General features: G+C 66.8%; 5 protein-coding genes across 5 annotated transcripts; 3 read left to right on the top strand and 2 right to left on the bottom strand.

The window, feature by feature from the left end:
* Window positions 1-668: 668 nt before the first annotated feature.
* On the top strand, window positions 669-3,226 carry EMIHUDRAFT_210264 (hypothetical protein; the record flags this gene model as incomplete). The annotated part of the gene is made up of 7 exons (XM_005769121.1): window positions 669-1,048; window positions 1,346-1,400; window positions 1,623-1,693; window positions 1,781-2,282; window positions 2,556-2,648; window positions 2,926-2,968; window positions 3,075-3,226. The coding sequence occupies 7 exons, from the start codon at window positions 669-671 to the stop codon at window positions 3,224-3,226; spliced, it is 1,296 nt and encodes a 431-aa protein (XP_005769178.1).
* A 3,312-nt stretch (window positions 3,227-6,538) lies between these two features.
* On the bottom strand, window positions 6,539-7,900 carry EMIHUDRAFT_210262 (phospholipase D; the record flags this gene model as incomplete). The annotated part of the gene is made up of 1 exon (XM_005769120.1): window positions 6,539-7,900. The coding sequence occupies one exon, from the start codon at window positions 7,898-7,900 to the stop codon at window positions 6,539-6,541; it is 1,362 nt and encodes a 453-aa protein (XP_005769177.1).
* Window positions 7,901-9,283: 1,383 nt separating this feature from the next.
* EMIHUDRAFT_210261 (hypothetical protein) lies at window positions 9,284-10,384 on the top strand (the record flags this gene model as incomplete). The annotated part of the gene is made up of 2 exons (XM_005769119.1): window positions 9,284-9,719; window positions 9,879-10,384. 2 exons carry the CDS (start codon window positions 9,284-9,286, stop codon window positions 10,382-10,384), a joined length of 942 nt encoding a protein of 313 aa, XP_005769176.1.
* Window positions 10,385-10,920: 536 nt separating this feature from the next.
* EMIHUDRAFT_355962 (hypothetical protein) lies at window positions 10,921-13,087 on the top strand. The gene is made up of 6 exons (XM_005769118.1): window positions 10,921-11,288; window positions 11,449-11,541; window positions 11,670-11,789; window positions 11,905-11,949; window positions 12,080-12,352; window positions 12,443-13,087. Exons 1-6 carry the CDS (start codon window positions 11,034-11,036, stop codon window positions 12,965-12,967), a joined length of 1,311 nt encoding a protein of 436 aa, XP_005769175.1. The 5' UTR covers window positions 10,921-11,033; the 3' UTR covers window positions 12,968-13,087.
* Window positions 13,088-13,230: 143 nt separating this feature from the next.
* EMIHUDRAFT_210259 (hypothetical protein) lies at window positions 13,231-14,517 on the bottom strand (the record flags this gene model as incomplete). Its single annotated transcript, XM_005769117.1, has 3 exons — window positions 13,231-13,249; window positions 13,599-13,746; window positions 13,896-14,517. The coding sequence occupies 3 exons, from the start codon at window positions 14,515-14,517 to the stop codon at window positions 13,231-13,233; spliced, it is 789 nt and encodes a 262-aa protein (XP_005769174.1).
* Window positions 14,518-15,153: the final 636 nt, after the last annotated feature.

Here is a 15,153-nt window from a genome sequence, read left to right as displayed (position 1 = left end):
AAAGCGCATGTCTTGAAGGTCCGATACTGGAAGCCCATCTACCCTTACAAGTGCGCACACTTAATGATTTTCGACCGACCGCAGGGAAACGCAGGGGCGCCCCCCCCCCCCGACCGAGCTGCGAAACAACGGCGTCCACACCGGCCGCCGCTCGAGAAGCCCCAAAATTTTCTTCGGCGCTGCGCGCCGTTGCAGTCGTAGCTGTAGTCGAGTGTAGGTACACGTATGTTGCAGCCCAGCTATCGTGCCGCAAAAAGGTCCATGTGGCTAGAAAAAATGCTCCCGGTCGCCTCGAAAGCGCCCGCCGGTGTGTGTCCAAAGATGTAGCGCTACAAGTTTGGGGACGCATCCGACACACGGGCAGGTTTTCGCGCTTCTATGCTGGCCAACGGTGATGACGCCGTCGCGTCACCGACGGCTCGTGCTTGCGTATGATAGCAACCCCTCGTCCGACGGCAGCGTCCTCGTGTCCGCCACTCCACACACACACACACACACACACACACACACACACACACACACACACACACACACACACACACACACACACACACACACACACACACCGGGGTCTTGAAACGTCAAATGTCGAGCTCAGAAAAAAGAAAAATGACGTAAAGGTAAAAAAACAAAAATTCGAGTCACAGTGAGTTCAAACAGAGCATCGAATGGTGGAGCCTCGCGCGTCGCCCGGCTACCTGCGCCAGACCGCGGCATCGCGGGCGAGCAGCAGGTCGAAGGTGCTGCCGCGCACACCGCCCAGCCTCGCCAAGCATCCGACTGCGCTGGACAAGCTCCGGTCGACGCCCGAGCGACCGACTCCAAGCCGGCGGCGCTCGCTCGAGCCGGCGCTGGCCGAGGCGGTCGCCGGAGCGCCCGGCAGAGCGACCGACAACAACTTGGACATCGGCGCAGTTCTGAACCTCGAGTCCGCCGATCGGCCCGCGTCGACGGTGCCGCCCGAGTCCAAGACGAAAGTGGCCGACGCGGCGCTCGTCACTGAGAATGTGGACTGCCAGTCGCCCGCAAAGCTGCGCCGGCAGCCGGGGTTCGGAGCCACCCCGCTAAGCCGCACCGCCCTCGGCTGCTCCTCGCTCGCCACGCCCCCCTCCTCGGGCAACATCGCCCGCGCCGCGGCGGCCGCAGTGCGAGTGCGGATCGCGGGCGACGGCCCCCCGCCCACGGCCCTCTCCTTTGACCCTCCGCAGCAGGAGGCGCGTGCGCCGGCCGCCGCGCCCATGCCGCCCACCCCGCCCGTGCCGCCCACCCCGCCGGACACGCCGTCCACGCCTGCGGCGCGCGACCTCCCAGCCGTCGCCTCGACTCCGTCGGAGTCGCTGCCCAGGCCGGCGCCCGAGCCGGGCCGGCGCGACTCGACCGCGCTGCAGCGGCTCGAGTCGGTGAGCGCGCGGCTGCGCCGGATGCTCGACGTCGCCGGAGACGCTGCGGGCGCGGCGGCGGCGGCGGCGGTCGACGCTGCCGCCGAGGCTGCCGCCGAGACGGCGGCGGTGGAGGAGGACGCGGCGGCAGAGTCGCCGGTGGCGCAAGTGGCGCAAGAAGTGGCGCAAGCGCCCGCCAGCGTAGGCGCCAGCCCGCCGGCGGGCCGGTACCGCACGCGCGAGTCACTCCTCGCCGACGAGTTCTCTCCGATGGCCGAGCAGCCGATGGCCGGGGCGGAGGAGCAGCCCAAGCCGTGTGCAGAGGCGCCGCCGCTGCCCGAGGAGGACGAGGAGGACGAGGGGGACGAGGAGTACTTGCGCGGGTACGTGACGCGCCGCAGCGACGTCGGCGTCACCCCCGCGCCGCAGTCGCTGCCCCGCGTGTCGGCCCGCTCGGATAGCTCCGACTACCTCGCCTCTGCCTACGAGGCGGAGGCGCCGCCCTCGGCAAGCAAGGAGGGCTCGGCAAGCAAGGAGGGGACGCCCTCGGCGGCGGAGGCGATCGAGGGCGCCGGGGCCGCTCCTCTGCCCGCACTCGAGGCGAAGGAGCTCTCCTTCTGCCCGACGCCGGTGCGGCGGCGGCGGGCGCCGAGTCGTTGGCTGCTGCTGCTCGCAGCCGTCGCTGCCTTCGCGGCGGTCCGCCTCCGGCAGCCGCCGGCTCCGCACCGGTCGATGGTGCACTGGAACGACCTGCTGCGCCCGTACTTGCGCGCCACGTCGGCGCTCGGCCCGCGCGGAGCCAACGACCTCGCCGCGCCGATGGCAGAGCCCGCGCTGTTCGATGCCAGCGTCGGCGAGACTGATGCTCCGGAAGAGCCGCAGGAGCCGCAGGAGGAGGAGGCGGTGGAGTCGACGCGGGCAGCAAGCGAGCTGCAGGCGGCGGAGGAGGAGCGCGCGGCGGCAGAGCGCGCGGCGGCGGCGGAGCGCGCGGCGGCGGCGGAGCGCGCGGCGGCGGCGGAGCGCGCGGCGGCGGCGGAGCGCGCGGCGGCGGCAGAGCGCGCGGCGGCGGAGCGCGCGGCGGCGGCGGAGCACGCGGCGGCGGAGCGCGCGGCGGCGGAGCGCGCGGCGGCGGAGCGCGCGGCGGCGGAGCGCGCGGCGGCGGCTCTCGAGACGGAGGCGGCAGCCAAGGCTGCCGTCGCTGCGCTCGATGCGGCTCTCGCGTCGCTGCGCTGCCCCGCCAACCACTCCAACATCCCAACGGCTCCCTTGGTGCAGCCGCGGCGGCGGGCGGCGCCGGCCCCCGCCGCAGCCGCCGATACCTCGCGGCTGCTCGCCCTTGCTTGCGCCGGCCTCGTTGTCGCCGCGGGGGCGGCTCTCGCGACGAGCCTCGCAAAGGTTTCCTCCGAGGCGTCCGCCGCCGCCGCCGCCGCCGCCGCCGCACAGCGCGCCGCCCGCGGTTCGCGGCAGCGCGGCGAGGCGGACGCGTCCATGACATGTCCATGACACCTCCCAGACGTGTCCCACAGGCTCGCGGCTGCGCGGCGAGGTGGACGGCTCGGCGGCAGCGGACAGCTACGGCAGCGAGCAGCGTGTCCGCCTCACAATGGGCGACGACGGCGCGCGCTTCGCCTTGCCGCCGAGGCCGCGCCTCCGAGGCCCTCTCACTCTCCCCCTCGTGCGCTGTCCCGCGCGCAGGCATCGCCCTCAACGCGGACGGTTCCCTCGCAGCGACGCCAGTCCGGCGCTCGCGCCGCTCCGGCGGGTCGTCGGCGAGGAAGGCAAAGGTCCTCGTCTCGCCGGACGGGTCCGGGTACATCGAGGCGCTCGCACGCGGCACGCCGCCGTAAGCGAGGCAAGGAGTTGGCTCGCCGAGCGTGCCGCTGATCGGACGCGTGCCAGGGGGGACGACGAGCGACGTGTGGAAAGAGGTGCAGTGCTGGGTGATTCGCAGCAGATGGGGAGATGCGTGGGACATGTTGTAGACATGTGCGATGTCAGCCGAGGGGCATCGTCTCTTGAGACTAGACGTGTTGGGGACGTGCCCGACGTGGCGCCGGTCATGGGGCACACACCGCGGCGCGCGTCCATGTGTGCGGGCTGGGGGCTCTCACTGCCGCTCTTCCTCTTGCCAGGCCAGACCCCCCCCCCCCCGTTGTGTGCGCACCAGCGTGCTCACGTCCCAGTCGGGACAGTGCGGTCCCATGTGCGGTGCTCCGGATAAGGGATAAGAGAGAGGCGCGAGCTTGCACAAAGGTTTGATTCGCGGGAGACATTCACATACCACATACGGGGGAAGGACCGTGAGTTGACGGATGACGGCAGACGGGGTCTTGACGCTTGACGGAAAAATCGCGGGGGACCCGAGAGACCCACACAGTCAAACAGACCGCACACGCACAGCACTTCGCCAGTTCGCTAGACGCCACCAGACGGTCCACCGCGCCTCGCCGCTAATAGGTATTACGGCGCGTCGGCGGCACGACCCTCGACCCCGCGGCTCGTGTGCGTGCCGCCGTCATAGCGGAGTCTGACCAGCGCTCTGCGCTCGTCGGTGGCGGCTTCCCCCAATCTGTGTCGCACTCGGCGAACCTCGACAGCGCCTTCGGTGGCATGCAGCTCTTTGGACTTTGCGACAGAAGTCAAAAGCCTGGAGAGCAGCTCCTCTGCTGCTCACACGCTCTGCACAGTTGGCACAGCCCCTACTGAGTACTGTGTGTGCGGCTGCCACAGCTGTCACAGCGATGGGCTCGCCCTCATTGGCCCTCAGTCACTTGTGCTGCGGCTTGTGTGAGCGACACTGCTCGGTGACTGCCGGCACACTGTGAGACCATGGGTGTGAGGTAAAACCACGCTACCAGCGCTTGGTCACATCGGCCCCGAGGTCAGATCCATCTACAGCTCTGTTTTGTTATCCCAGATGTGAGATGACAAGACTTGTCTACTCGCTGGAGCCGAGCAGGAGGGCCTGGTGCACAACCCCTGGTCAACTCTGAGGGTCCTTCCCCTTTACAAAATCACATTAAAGGTCGTCAAAGCGGGACGAACCAAGCGCGAAGCGGCGAAGGGACGGTGTCGCGGATGTCGACCTGCAACGGCACGTCCTCGGCCGGGCGGCGCACGCGGCGGCCACGGGCCAGCGGCAGCGCCAAACGGCTAACGGGCAGCAGGCGGGCAGGCGAAGGCCGAAGCCGCGCTGATTCGCTGAGCCGCGGTTCGCCTCGCTGACGCCTCCACGCTTACGATACCGCCACAGTACTCCTTGCGACACCGCACCCTGGTACCGCCTGTGCATGCCTATGTCTGCTCTCTCTCACCAACACCTCCCGTCCGTAGCATATGCTACCAGGTCAGCATATGCCATCCCCTTCGCGTAGTCGAGTGCTCTCGATGGCAGCCCTTCAGCGCCCGCTGGCCGATGCCTCCGCCCAGCCGAGGCCGTCGGCGGCGACGGTAATGCTCACGCCGCCTTCGCCTTCGCCGCCAAGTCAAAGAGCGCGCCTGTCCGGTGGCCGAGGGAGAGGGGAGTGTGTCGGAGGCAGAGGAGGGCGGGCGGGGGAGGGGGCGGAGGCGGCGGGGCTTGGGCTTCGCCCTTGATGCCGAAGAAGCGGAGAGCGCCGGGCGCGTTCTTGGTCAGCCAGGCCATCAGGAGGTACTTGATGGTGCGTCCGGCGAGGATGAGGCCGATCACCTGCTCGGCAAGCCTCGCGGCCTCGCGACACTCGCACCGGGGCGCGGCTGCGAGGAGGCAGCCTCCTCGCCTCAGCGTCTAGGAAGTGTCTAGGAAGTGTCTAGGAAGCGTCTAGGAGGCAGCCCCCTCGCCTCGGCGTCGCTTCTCCCGGAGACGTACCCGAAGAGGACCACGGGGTGGAGGATGAGCGGCAAGCAAGAGACGCCGAGCATGCCCGCCGCGCCGTGCGCCTGCATCGCCGACATGAGCTTGTCGAACGACGGGTTGGCTAGCACCGCGCCGAACCGGTCCGCCAACAGGCTCTCCCCGTGCGAGCGCAGCAGCAGCAGCAGCGCGTAGGAGCCGGCGGCGGCGCCGACGGCGTTGGCGAGGGCGGTCGACACCCAGCGAGAGGGACGACCGAGCACTGCGGCGAGGTAGAGGACGACCGTCGCTGCGGTGAGGACGAGCGTGAAGAGGTTGACCGCCGTGCCCAGCGCAGCCACGAGCGGGAACCACCAGGCGCCTGCAAACTGCAGCAGCGCCACGGCGGCGCGCAGCACCGGACCTTGCGCGAGGGTCGGGGTGGCGCGGACGGCCTCGAGCTGGGCGAAGTAGCGGGCCACCGCAACGCTCGGCGCTGCTGCCGGCATCGACAGCAGCAGCGCCATCACCGGCAGCGAGAGGACGGCGCCTCCCAGCAACAGCGCCGCGGGCTTGCGGAGGAGCGAGTTGGAGCGCGACTGGGCCAACGTCCAGCCGCTGGCGGTGGCAGAGCGGCAGCTACCGGCGCGCGCGTCCGCTCCGCGCTGGATGCACGAGCTGCACCACTTCGAGGTGCAAAGCTTGCCGCTGCCCGCGCGCCAGTGCAGTGTGCGTGTGCCCACAGCGCTGTCGTCGAACACCGTCACCGGTCCGTCGGCCGAGGGCGGCACCTCGCAGAACAGCGTCGTCTTTTCGTGCGCGGTGAAGCACACTGGCGGGCTGGAGAGGAGGGCGACTAGCGAGAGGTGGATCATGTGTGCCACGAGCTGCGCGTCGGGTCGCGAGCAGATATGCGAGCGCGGCTGGCACGTCTAAAGAATTTTATCCTCAGGATACTCGGCACCGGCGGCGCAGCAGGACGAGGTAGAGGAGAGCGACGCGACAGAGGATGAAGCGACAGGAGGGAGAACGACGAGAGTGGGGCGACCGCGAGGTGGCATGAAGGTTGCAGCGAGAATCGGCGAGAGACTGCGAAGAGAGATAGAAAGAGGGAGACGCCCAAGCGCCAAGGGTTAGGGTGGGCGACGGCTAGCATCACACCCCTCTCCTTAAAATCCCTGTGTGGTGGCGGCGTGCCGTCCTCCCATCCCTCCCTTTGGTTGTGTCTGTTTTCTTTCTTTCTTTTACTGGGCACGGGACTGGCGCGCACTGGCACTAACCCAGGTACACCATAAAATTAAAAATAATTTTCACGTGTGGCGGAGTATCATTTTAAGCCACACTCCTCTCACCACTCGCACCACTGGCAGCCCCGAGTGTCCTTGCACTTGAATGACGGCCACGGGTTCTTTCGTCCCTGGTTGGCCTCTCGGTTGTCGTAGATCGGACCGCCGCATTTTGGGCATGCTGTGAACACCGTATCCTCCTCCTGTGACGGCGCCGGAGCATTGGCTGGCGGCGGGGTGGCAGGGGCTTGCGCGTCTCCTGTGCCCTCGAATCCCTTCCAAAGCGTCTCAAACTGCGAGTGGAAAGCGGCAACGAGGCTCGAGTCGTTGGTTATGACTAGGTTCTCGTTGTTGTGCTCGCTCGCCTGTCTCGTCCAGTTGAAGCTGCCGTTGAGCAGCACTGCGCCGTCCAAGCAGGCAAACTTATGGTGCATGTGATATCGGAAGTCCGCGTCCATCTCCAGCGGAACACCAGCCTCGCGAAGTCTCGCCGCATCCGAGCCCGTCTGCTTTGCCTGCTCGTCGTCGGTGATGACGCGGACACGGACGCCGCGGTGGCGGTGCGCGTCGAGCAGCCGCTGCGTCAGCCGGTCCTCGGTGATGTTGAAGACCGCGACGTCGATGCTCTTGTTGGCTGAGTCGAGGTACTTGAGGGCGACCGCCAGGGTGCTCAGGCTCTTTTCTTCGCCCGGGTCCGCGTCGGGGTGGTACGGGCCAGGTTCCTCGTCGCGGCCCGGGAAGAAGAGCGCCTTGGCTATCGCTCGCGAGGTCAAGAGGTCAAACTGGGGCGGCGTCGAGTAGCCCGCCTCTCCAACCCCGGCGCCCGTCGTCGTGTACGCAAGCGTTCCCAGCTCCAGCTCTGACGCGAGCATGTCGCACGCCTTGAGGCAGTCTTCGACAGCTCCAACGGCGGTGACGTGCGAGAACTTGTTGTCGCTGCCGGGGACTTCGAGGTCCAACAGCAGGCACTCCTGCTCAACCTTGTTTGTAATCCTGTGGGAGGTCGAGCGGGAGCCGGCCTGTGGAAGCGCCCGCGATGCTTCTGGGCAGGAGGTGAGGGCGGCACTCCTGTATCGGTTTGCCCGCAGCTTTCCCAGAAATGATTCGTCTCGCTCCTTCTGGAGGTCAAACGTGACTCGGCACGGCGTGTCGCCGCTGACCCGCATCTTCATCAGGTCCTCGATGGCGACGCGGCACTCCTCAATCTTCTCCTCGACGCCAGCGACCTCGATTACGCCCGACTGGTCCGTGTCAATCGTCACTGAATAGGTTGCCGAGAGGCCCTTGATCGTGCCGCCGCCGCGACCGATCAGCTTGCCCTTCGCGCTGTCTGGGAAGTAGTAGAACCTCGAGGTAGTTGCCTTTGGCGACCCCCGCGCCTTCTTCTTGGTGGCCAGCAGGCCGCGACGGAAGAAGTTCACCATAAGCGGGGGCGGGTGGCGACGGACGCCCGTCGGACCGAATGACGTCCGTCCCCCATGTGCCTCCAGTCTCTCTGATTTGCCACAGATCCCTCTTCTTCTCTCCCGTGTACGTACGTTGTTGGCAAAGGAAGACACAGAGCTCACACAAAATCACAGTGGGTGGTAAGCGAACGAGTCACTTAACAGGGGTCGATTAGCCCAGTACGAAAAAAGGCTCGCGACGTGGGGTGCTAGTATGAGACCGACCCAGGTCGTAGTTCTCTCCAACAACGCCTCCCCGGCGCAGAGGGGCCCCCGGAGGGAAAAGAAAAAAGAAAGAAAGAAAACAGACACCCCAAGGGAGGGATGGCGACCTACCTGTTTTATTTTCTCGCCGGCGCGCCCGTACCCGTAGTATCGGAGTTTTGTTAGTATCGAGGTCTCGGGAGTTTTGTGCGCGATAAATTCGTGCCGTCCGCGGCGAGCCGAGCCAGGCCACGGCGCTCGGCCTCCTGAGAGAAGACCTTCCCCGACGGCAGTGACAATTTACCCGACATCAATCGTCGACGGCAAGCTCGAGAACTGCGCCTCCAAAGTCGCCCAGATTCGCCTCTCGCGGCGCGCTGAGTTAGTATCGCCGGTGCGCCAGCAGGCTCTGCTCCACAGCAGGGCATGCCTGACTGGCTCCTGCTAGCCGTGCGTCCTGGTGGCATCCATTGCCAGCTCAGGTAGCCTCAGGAGGTCGCCTCTCGCACGACTCGGCGCCGCACAGCACCGCTCAGCGTTACTACCGAGTTAGTATCGTCGACCCACAGAGACTGCTCTTCTGTAGGTGGAGCCGACAAACGCCGGCCGGGTCGGCCCCGCCGCCCCCATCGCCGCCGCCGGGGCGGCGGCGGCCTCGGCGGACCATCCGGCGCGCTGCGCGCCCGACGGGGAGGCGTTCACCACTCCTGGATCCTCACCCTGCCACGCCTTCGTGCAGACGCCGTGGCACCCACCTCAGGCGCCGCTCGGACTCGGTTGACGGCCGCCCAAGTGCTTGGCTCGTGCCTAGCCGTCCAGCAGGAGATGCCCACTCACTGCTAGGCTAATCTCGGGCTGTCTTGCGGCGGTGTGGTGCCGTGAAGGGCACCCGGCACAAAACTACGACCATTAGTACCGTGCCCGGGCAGTGCATTTAATTCTGTCAAAAATCGAAATGTGCTCTGTGGGACTTATTGGACTAGGATCATACGTCCGGGAGGCCCCCCATGCGTGCCGTAACGAGCCACGGTGTTCGTATGACTCTGTTCACGTTCACACCTCTTCAATAGCGCAAAACTCCGATACTACTGGTACCAGGCCGTACCATCGCTTCTGCACCACCGCGCTCTGGAGCACCACCGCGCTCCCGCTGCCGTGATGGCCGACTGGCACACTCGCGCGACCGAGGCCCTCGCCGCCAAGGCGAAGCCGGCGGGATCGCTCGGCCTCCTCGAGGAGTGGGCTGCCGTTCTGTGCACCGTCCAGCAGACGCTGGCGCCAGTGGCCGAGCCGCAGAGTGTTCTCGTCTTCTGCGGCGACCACGGCGTCAAGAGGGCCGACCAGTCGCTTTCGCCCTTCCCGCCCAGCGTGTCGCAGGCCGTCTTCCGCTCGCTCTGTGCTGGCATATCCGCCACAGCGGTGCTGGCGAGAACGGCCGGAGCGCACCTGGCGGTTGTCGACGTCGGCCTCGACGGCGACGTGAGCGATCAGCGGGCCGACGCGAACCATTCGATCAGCGTGCTGCACCAAAAGGTGGCCTGCGGCACCGCCGACTTTCGCACCGCTCCCGCAATGGACGAGGCGGAGCTCTCGCGTGCGATTGAGGTTGGCCGATCGGCGGTGGCGGGAGAGGTGTCGGCGCGGCAGGCGAGGGTGGTTGCGGTGGGCGAGGTTGGGATCGGCAACACGACGGCGGCGGCGGCGCTGCTCGCGAGTCTGACTGGCGCCTCGCCGGCCGACTGCTGCGGCCGAGGCACGGGCCTGGACGATGGCGGGCTGAGGCACAAGGAGGAGACGGTGGCGCGGGCGTGCGAGGCGCACAGCGAGCCCCTCCGCTCCGCCGGCCCTCTCTGCGGCGCTTCGCGCGCGCGCGAGGCGCTGCGGCGCGTGGGCGGCCTCGAGCTGGCGGCGATGACGGGCGCATTTCTCGAGGCGGAGGAGCGGGGCGTGGCGGCGGTGGTGGACGGCTTCATCAGCGGCGTCGCCGCGCTGTGCGCCGTGCGAATGCGCCCCTCGTGCCGCTCGCACTTGCTCTTCGCCACCGCGCTGCAGGAGGAGCCGTCGGCAGTGCGCGGCGGCGAGGTGCTCGCGGAGGCGCTCGGCGCCACGCCGGCGCTGGGCATGGGCCTGCGGCTGGGCGAGGGCAGCGGGGCGGCGCTCGCGCTGCCAATGGTGCGCGCCGCCGCCTCCATCGTCGCAGAGATGGGGACGCTGCAGCAGGCGCTCGCGCTGGGAGGCGGCGGAGAAGGTGATGTCTGATGAGGGCGGAGTCACTCCTCCGCCTTTGCCCCTCTTGAATGAAATCGTTGGTCTGGTAACCCTAACTACAAGAAATCAGTTGTGCACGACGCAGTGCAGCAGGCTGTGATGCAATATGGCTATGACGACGAGCTCTACCAGGCATGGAGGGACGGCGAGATAGGCGAAACGAGGACTTGTCGGAGAGGAGAGGTGATGGCTATGTGACGCTTTGGACCTTTGCGAGAGGTGGCGAGCGGAGCAAGCGCGGTGTAGGCGCGCCCACGCGGCGCAGCGGCTCTCCCGCGACCATAGCCCCGCAGCCGCAGCCGTAGGCGTAGCCGCAGCCCCAACTCTTGCTGCTCTTCCAGTGTCGGGTAGTGACCAGGGGTGAGGGGACGGATTGAAGATCCCTCACACCAAGATCGTGCAGGGCGGGGACACATGTCCCTAAATCCCGCCTCGTTTCTTTTCTCAATATTTTATCGGTTTCTACTATTAACAACGAAGGCGCTCTCAAAAAGAAATCGGACACACGCCGCCCCACTCCGGCGCCAGACACCGCTCACCAGCCGCACCCTCGCTGCGGGTGCGTTTTTGCCCCGCGCCCGCTACCTGCTTCGCGCTCATCTCGGCGCACAAGCAAGCCACCCGTCTCGCGGCAGGCGCGATGGGCGGGCAGCAGAGCCGCGGCGAGGGCGCCGGCGACGACGCGCAGCAGGAGAAGGCCAAGAAGGCCAAGAAGTACGAGGCTCCTGCGCCGACTCGCGTGGGGCGCAAGAAGCGCAAGAAGGCGGGTCCGGCAGCGAGCAGCAGGTTGCCGACCGTGGTGCCGGCGACCAAGTGCAAGCTGAGGCTGCTCAAGCTCGAGCGCGTCAAGGATTACCTCTTGATGGAAGAGGAGTTCGTCGCGCGGCAGGAGCAGGCGCGCGGTCGGCCACCCGCCGCCAGTAACTGCCGCCAGCCGGATCGGCACCGACGCGCCCGCGGGCGACCGCCTCCGCCGCCGGCCCCTTGTCGCCGCTTGCCGTTTTCGCTGCCGGCCCCGCTTCGCGACGGCCACTGTTGCTCTCGTGTCGCCGCAGGTCAAGCCGCAGGAGGAGTCGGCGCAGCAGGAGCGGACAAAGGTGGAGGACATCCGCGGCACGCCGCTCGGGGTGGCGACGCTCGAGGAGATGGTGCGCGCGGCCCTGCTGCTGCTGCTGCTGCTGCCGCCGCCGCCGCCGCCGCCGCTGCCCTTTTGCGGCCCTTCCCTGCGCGCCTCCCGGCCGCGCCTCGGTGAGAGACTCGTCCCCCGCCCTCGAAGGTGGACGACAACCACGCCATCATCTCCTCCTCCATCGGCCCCGAGTACTACGTCAACATCCTCTCCTTCGTCGACAAGGACCAGCTCGAGCCCGGCTGCTCGCTGCTGACCCACAACAAGGTCAACCCTAACCCTCCCTAACCCTAACCCTGACCCTGACCCTAACCTAACCCTGACCCTAACCCTAACCCCAACCCCAACCCTAACTCTAACCCTAACCCTGACCCACAACAAGGTCAACTCGATCGTCGGCCTGCTCGCCGACGAGGCGGACCCGATGGTGAGCGTGATGAAGGCGTGCACCCCCCCCCCCCCCTCCCTGCCACTGCCCGCACCTCACAGTCTTGCCCCCCCTCCCCCCACCCCCTCCTCTTCCCTCCCCCCACCCCTCCTCGTCCCTCCCCCGCCAGGTGGACAAGGCGCCGGTCGAGTCGTACGCCGACATCGGCGGCCTCGAGACGCAGATCCAGGAGATCAAGGAGGCGGTCGAGCTGCCCCTCACCCACCCGGAGCTGTACGAGGACATCGGCATCCGCCCTCCCAAGGGCGTGATCCTGTATGGAGAGCCCGGCACCGGTAAGACGCTCCTCGCTAAGGCGGTCGCAAACCAGACCTCGGCGACCTTCCTGCGCGTCACCGGCTCGGAGCTCATCCAAAAGTACCTCGGCGACGGCCCGAAGCTGGTCCGCCGCCCCCTCCTGCGCAGAGCAGAGCAGGACACGGCCACGACCCGTCCGCGACCCGTCCGCGACCCGTCCGCGACCCGTCCGCAGGTGCGCGAGCTCTTTCGCGTCGCGGAGGAGAACGCGCCGACCATCGTCTTCATCGACGAGATCGACGCGGTCGGCACCAAGCGGTACGACTCGACCTCGGGCGGAGAGCGCGAGATCCAGCGCACCATGCTCGAGCTGCTCAACCAGCTGGACGGCTTCGACGCGCACGTCGACGTCAAGGTTATCATGGCGACCAACAAGATCGAGTCGCTCGACCCGGCGCTGATCCGGCCCGGCCGCATCGACCGCAAGATCGAGTTCCCCGCCCCCGACCAGAAGACGCGCCGGCACATCTTCCAGATCCACACCTCCAAAATGAGCCTCTCAGACGACGTCAACCTCGAGGAGTTCGTCATGTCCAAAGACGAGCTCTCCGGCGCCGACATCAAGGCGATGTGCACCGAGGCGGGCCTGCTCGCGCTGCGCGAGCGGCGGATGAAGGTGTCGCAGGCTGAGTTCAAAAAGGCGAAGGACTACGTGCTGTACAAGAAGCACACCGGCGCGCCCGAGGGCCTCTACCTCTGAGAAGTGGAGCCGCACGCACACAGGCACACCGTGCTCGAACAGTTTGAGGCCACAGCGAGGGTCGTGTCGGCTGCCTTGGGACGTGTCGTGTAACGATACGTCTAAAGCCGTGCATTTCACGCCGCAAACGAATATGTGCACACGAAAGAGATTTTACAGATATGGGCGGCGGGTAGCGACGCACACCGCACACGACGGCCCCGGTGTGACTGTGCCTCTCGCGCCCCTGTGGCTGTGCCCTCCGCCCCCTCGGCTCTCCACCGCTACCACAGCCCCACAGCCCTCTACAACGCCAGCGAGAGGGCGGCGAGCACGCCGACCGCCCCCAGCAGGACGAGCGCCGTCTCCGCGGCCGCACCCTCGCGCTCTGCAGGCTGGCCGAGCGCCTGCCTCTTCTCGAACTCCTCTACGTACCTGCGGCGGCGGGTCGGCGCGTGTCGAGCGCTACTCGAGCGAGAGAAATCTCGGCGACATCTCGGCCACACCTCGGCTACACCTCGGCTACACCTCGGCTACATCTCGCTACATCTCGTCTAGATCTCGTCTAGATCTCGTCGCGCGCCACTCGAGCGAGTACATCTCTGGCGGCTCGTCGTCCGGGTCCCTCGGCTTTGGCTTCCAGCGGCCCCACTCGGAGGGGGGGCCCTCGGAGGCAAAGTCGATGCGAACAAAGTTCTCCTCGCCGAGCTTGAGCTCTGGCGCGCGCAGGACGTACAGCACCGACTCTGAGATCTTGCGCACGTCGCTGTCCGGGTGGCTCTCGCAGGTCTGCAGCAGGCCTGCCGAGACGTGCGGCGGCGGGCGGTGAGAGCGGCGGAGAGGGAGGTGGGAGGCCGGGGAGGAGGGAGGCGGGCAGGAGGGAGGCGGGGAGGAGGGAGGCGGGGAGGAGGGAGGGGCGAGGAGGCGCGGCGCAGGAGGGGTGGCGCACCGACAGCCTCCTTTGTTCGCCCCGCGGCCTGCAGCGCCTGCGCGAGCCAGACCGAGTACTGCCCGCCCTCGCGGCCCGTGAGCCCTCCAGGCGCCGCCGCCACCGCCTGGGTGAAGTAACGCACGGCATCCTTGTAGTAGCCGCCCTTCATCGCCTTGACGCCCGCCGCGAAGATCTCCTCGTGCGGCTCCTCAGGCGCCGCGTTGACGCCGATGAGCGTCTCGCCCGCCACTTTTGGATCGAGACGCGCGCCAAATACGTTAGCCTTTGGCTTCAGGTTCGCGTAGTCGACCGCGTAGCCTGCAGAAGGCTTGGGCGCTGCACCTTGATCCGACACTGGCGCGCTGAGCTCCTCAATCAGCACTTTGAGGCGCTCCTGCGTCTCCGCACTCCGAGCGCTCACGGTGTCGGGGTCGGGAGGCGGCAAATCAGGCTTCCACTGGCAGAGTGGCGCCTCACAACGCTGCCGCTGGTGCTGCTGCACGCGTAAGCGAGGCCGCGTCGCAGTGGCGCCGACGGCGAGCAATACTAGCAGCAGCGACAGCTTAGGGCAGCCAGGTAGCTGTGTGCCAGCCAGGGGCAGTGCATTTCTCCTGTATGACTTTTCTTCCCTGCGTAGCATCGCTCGCCGGCAGAGCTCGCCGGCAGAGCGCAACACGGCGATACCGCCCAAACGAATCGGGCTGGTCGGCCATCAAAGAATTTTGACGCGCCCACACGGCGCTGGGCACGGGACTGGCGCGCACTGGCACTAACTGACAAAGAATTCACGAAACAAGAATTCGACTCCCTTCTCGATCTGGCGTAACAGACTGACACATCCCTCCCTTGGAATCTTGTTTTCTTTCTTTTTAACAGACTGACTGACTGACAGAGAGACAGAGACACAGAGAGACAGACAGAGAGACAGCCCCCCCCCCCCCACACACACACAGAGAGAGAGAGAGAGAGAGAGAGAGAGAGAGAGAGAGAGAGAGTATATCCGGGGCTAGGATCCTACCATCACTCGATGGCTGCAAGCGCGGCGGCGCCGGCGAGGGAGACCGCACAGCATATATGGAAGGTTGCGGTTGTATATGTAAGACTGGTTTTTTTTTTGGGGTTTGGCCCTCCCTCAAATGCCCCAATTCGATCCCGGGGGAGGCATGGGACTAAACCCAAGAAGAGGGGGTATCCTTCCCCCCCCAACTTCGGGAACCATTTTGGGCCTCCTTAAAAGAACAACCTTGCGGTTAATCCTGAAAAATGTCCCGGGGGC

This window comes from Emiliania huxleyi, assembly GCF_000372725.1.
Source record: "Emiliania huxleyi CCMP1516 unplaced genomic scaffold EMIHUscaffold_43, whole genome shotgun sequence".
NCBI classification, from domain to species: domain Eukaryota; phylum Haptophyta; order Isochrysidales; family Noelaerhabdaceae; genus Emiliania; species Emiliania huxleyi.
Note: the sequence above shows the minus strand (reverse complement) of the source record. Positions and strands in the feature narration are given on the sequence as shown.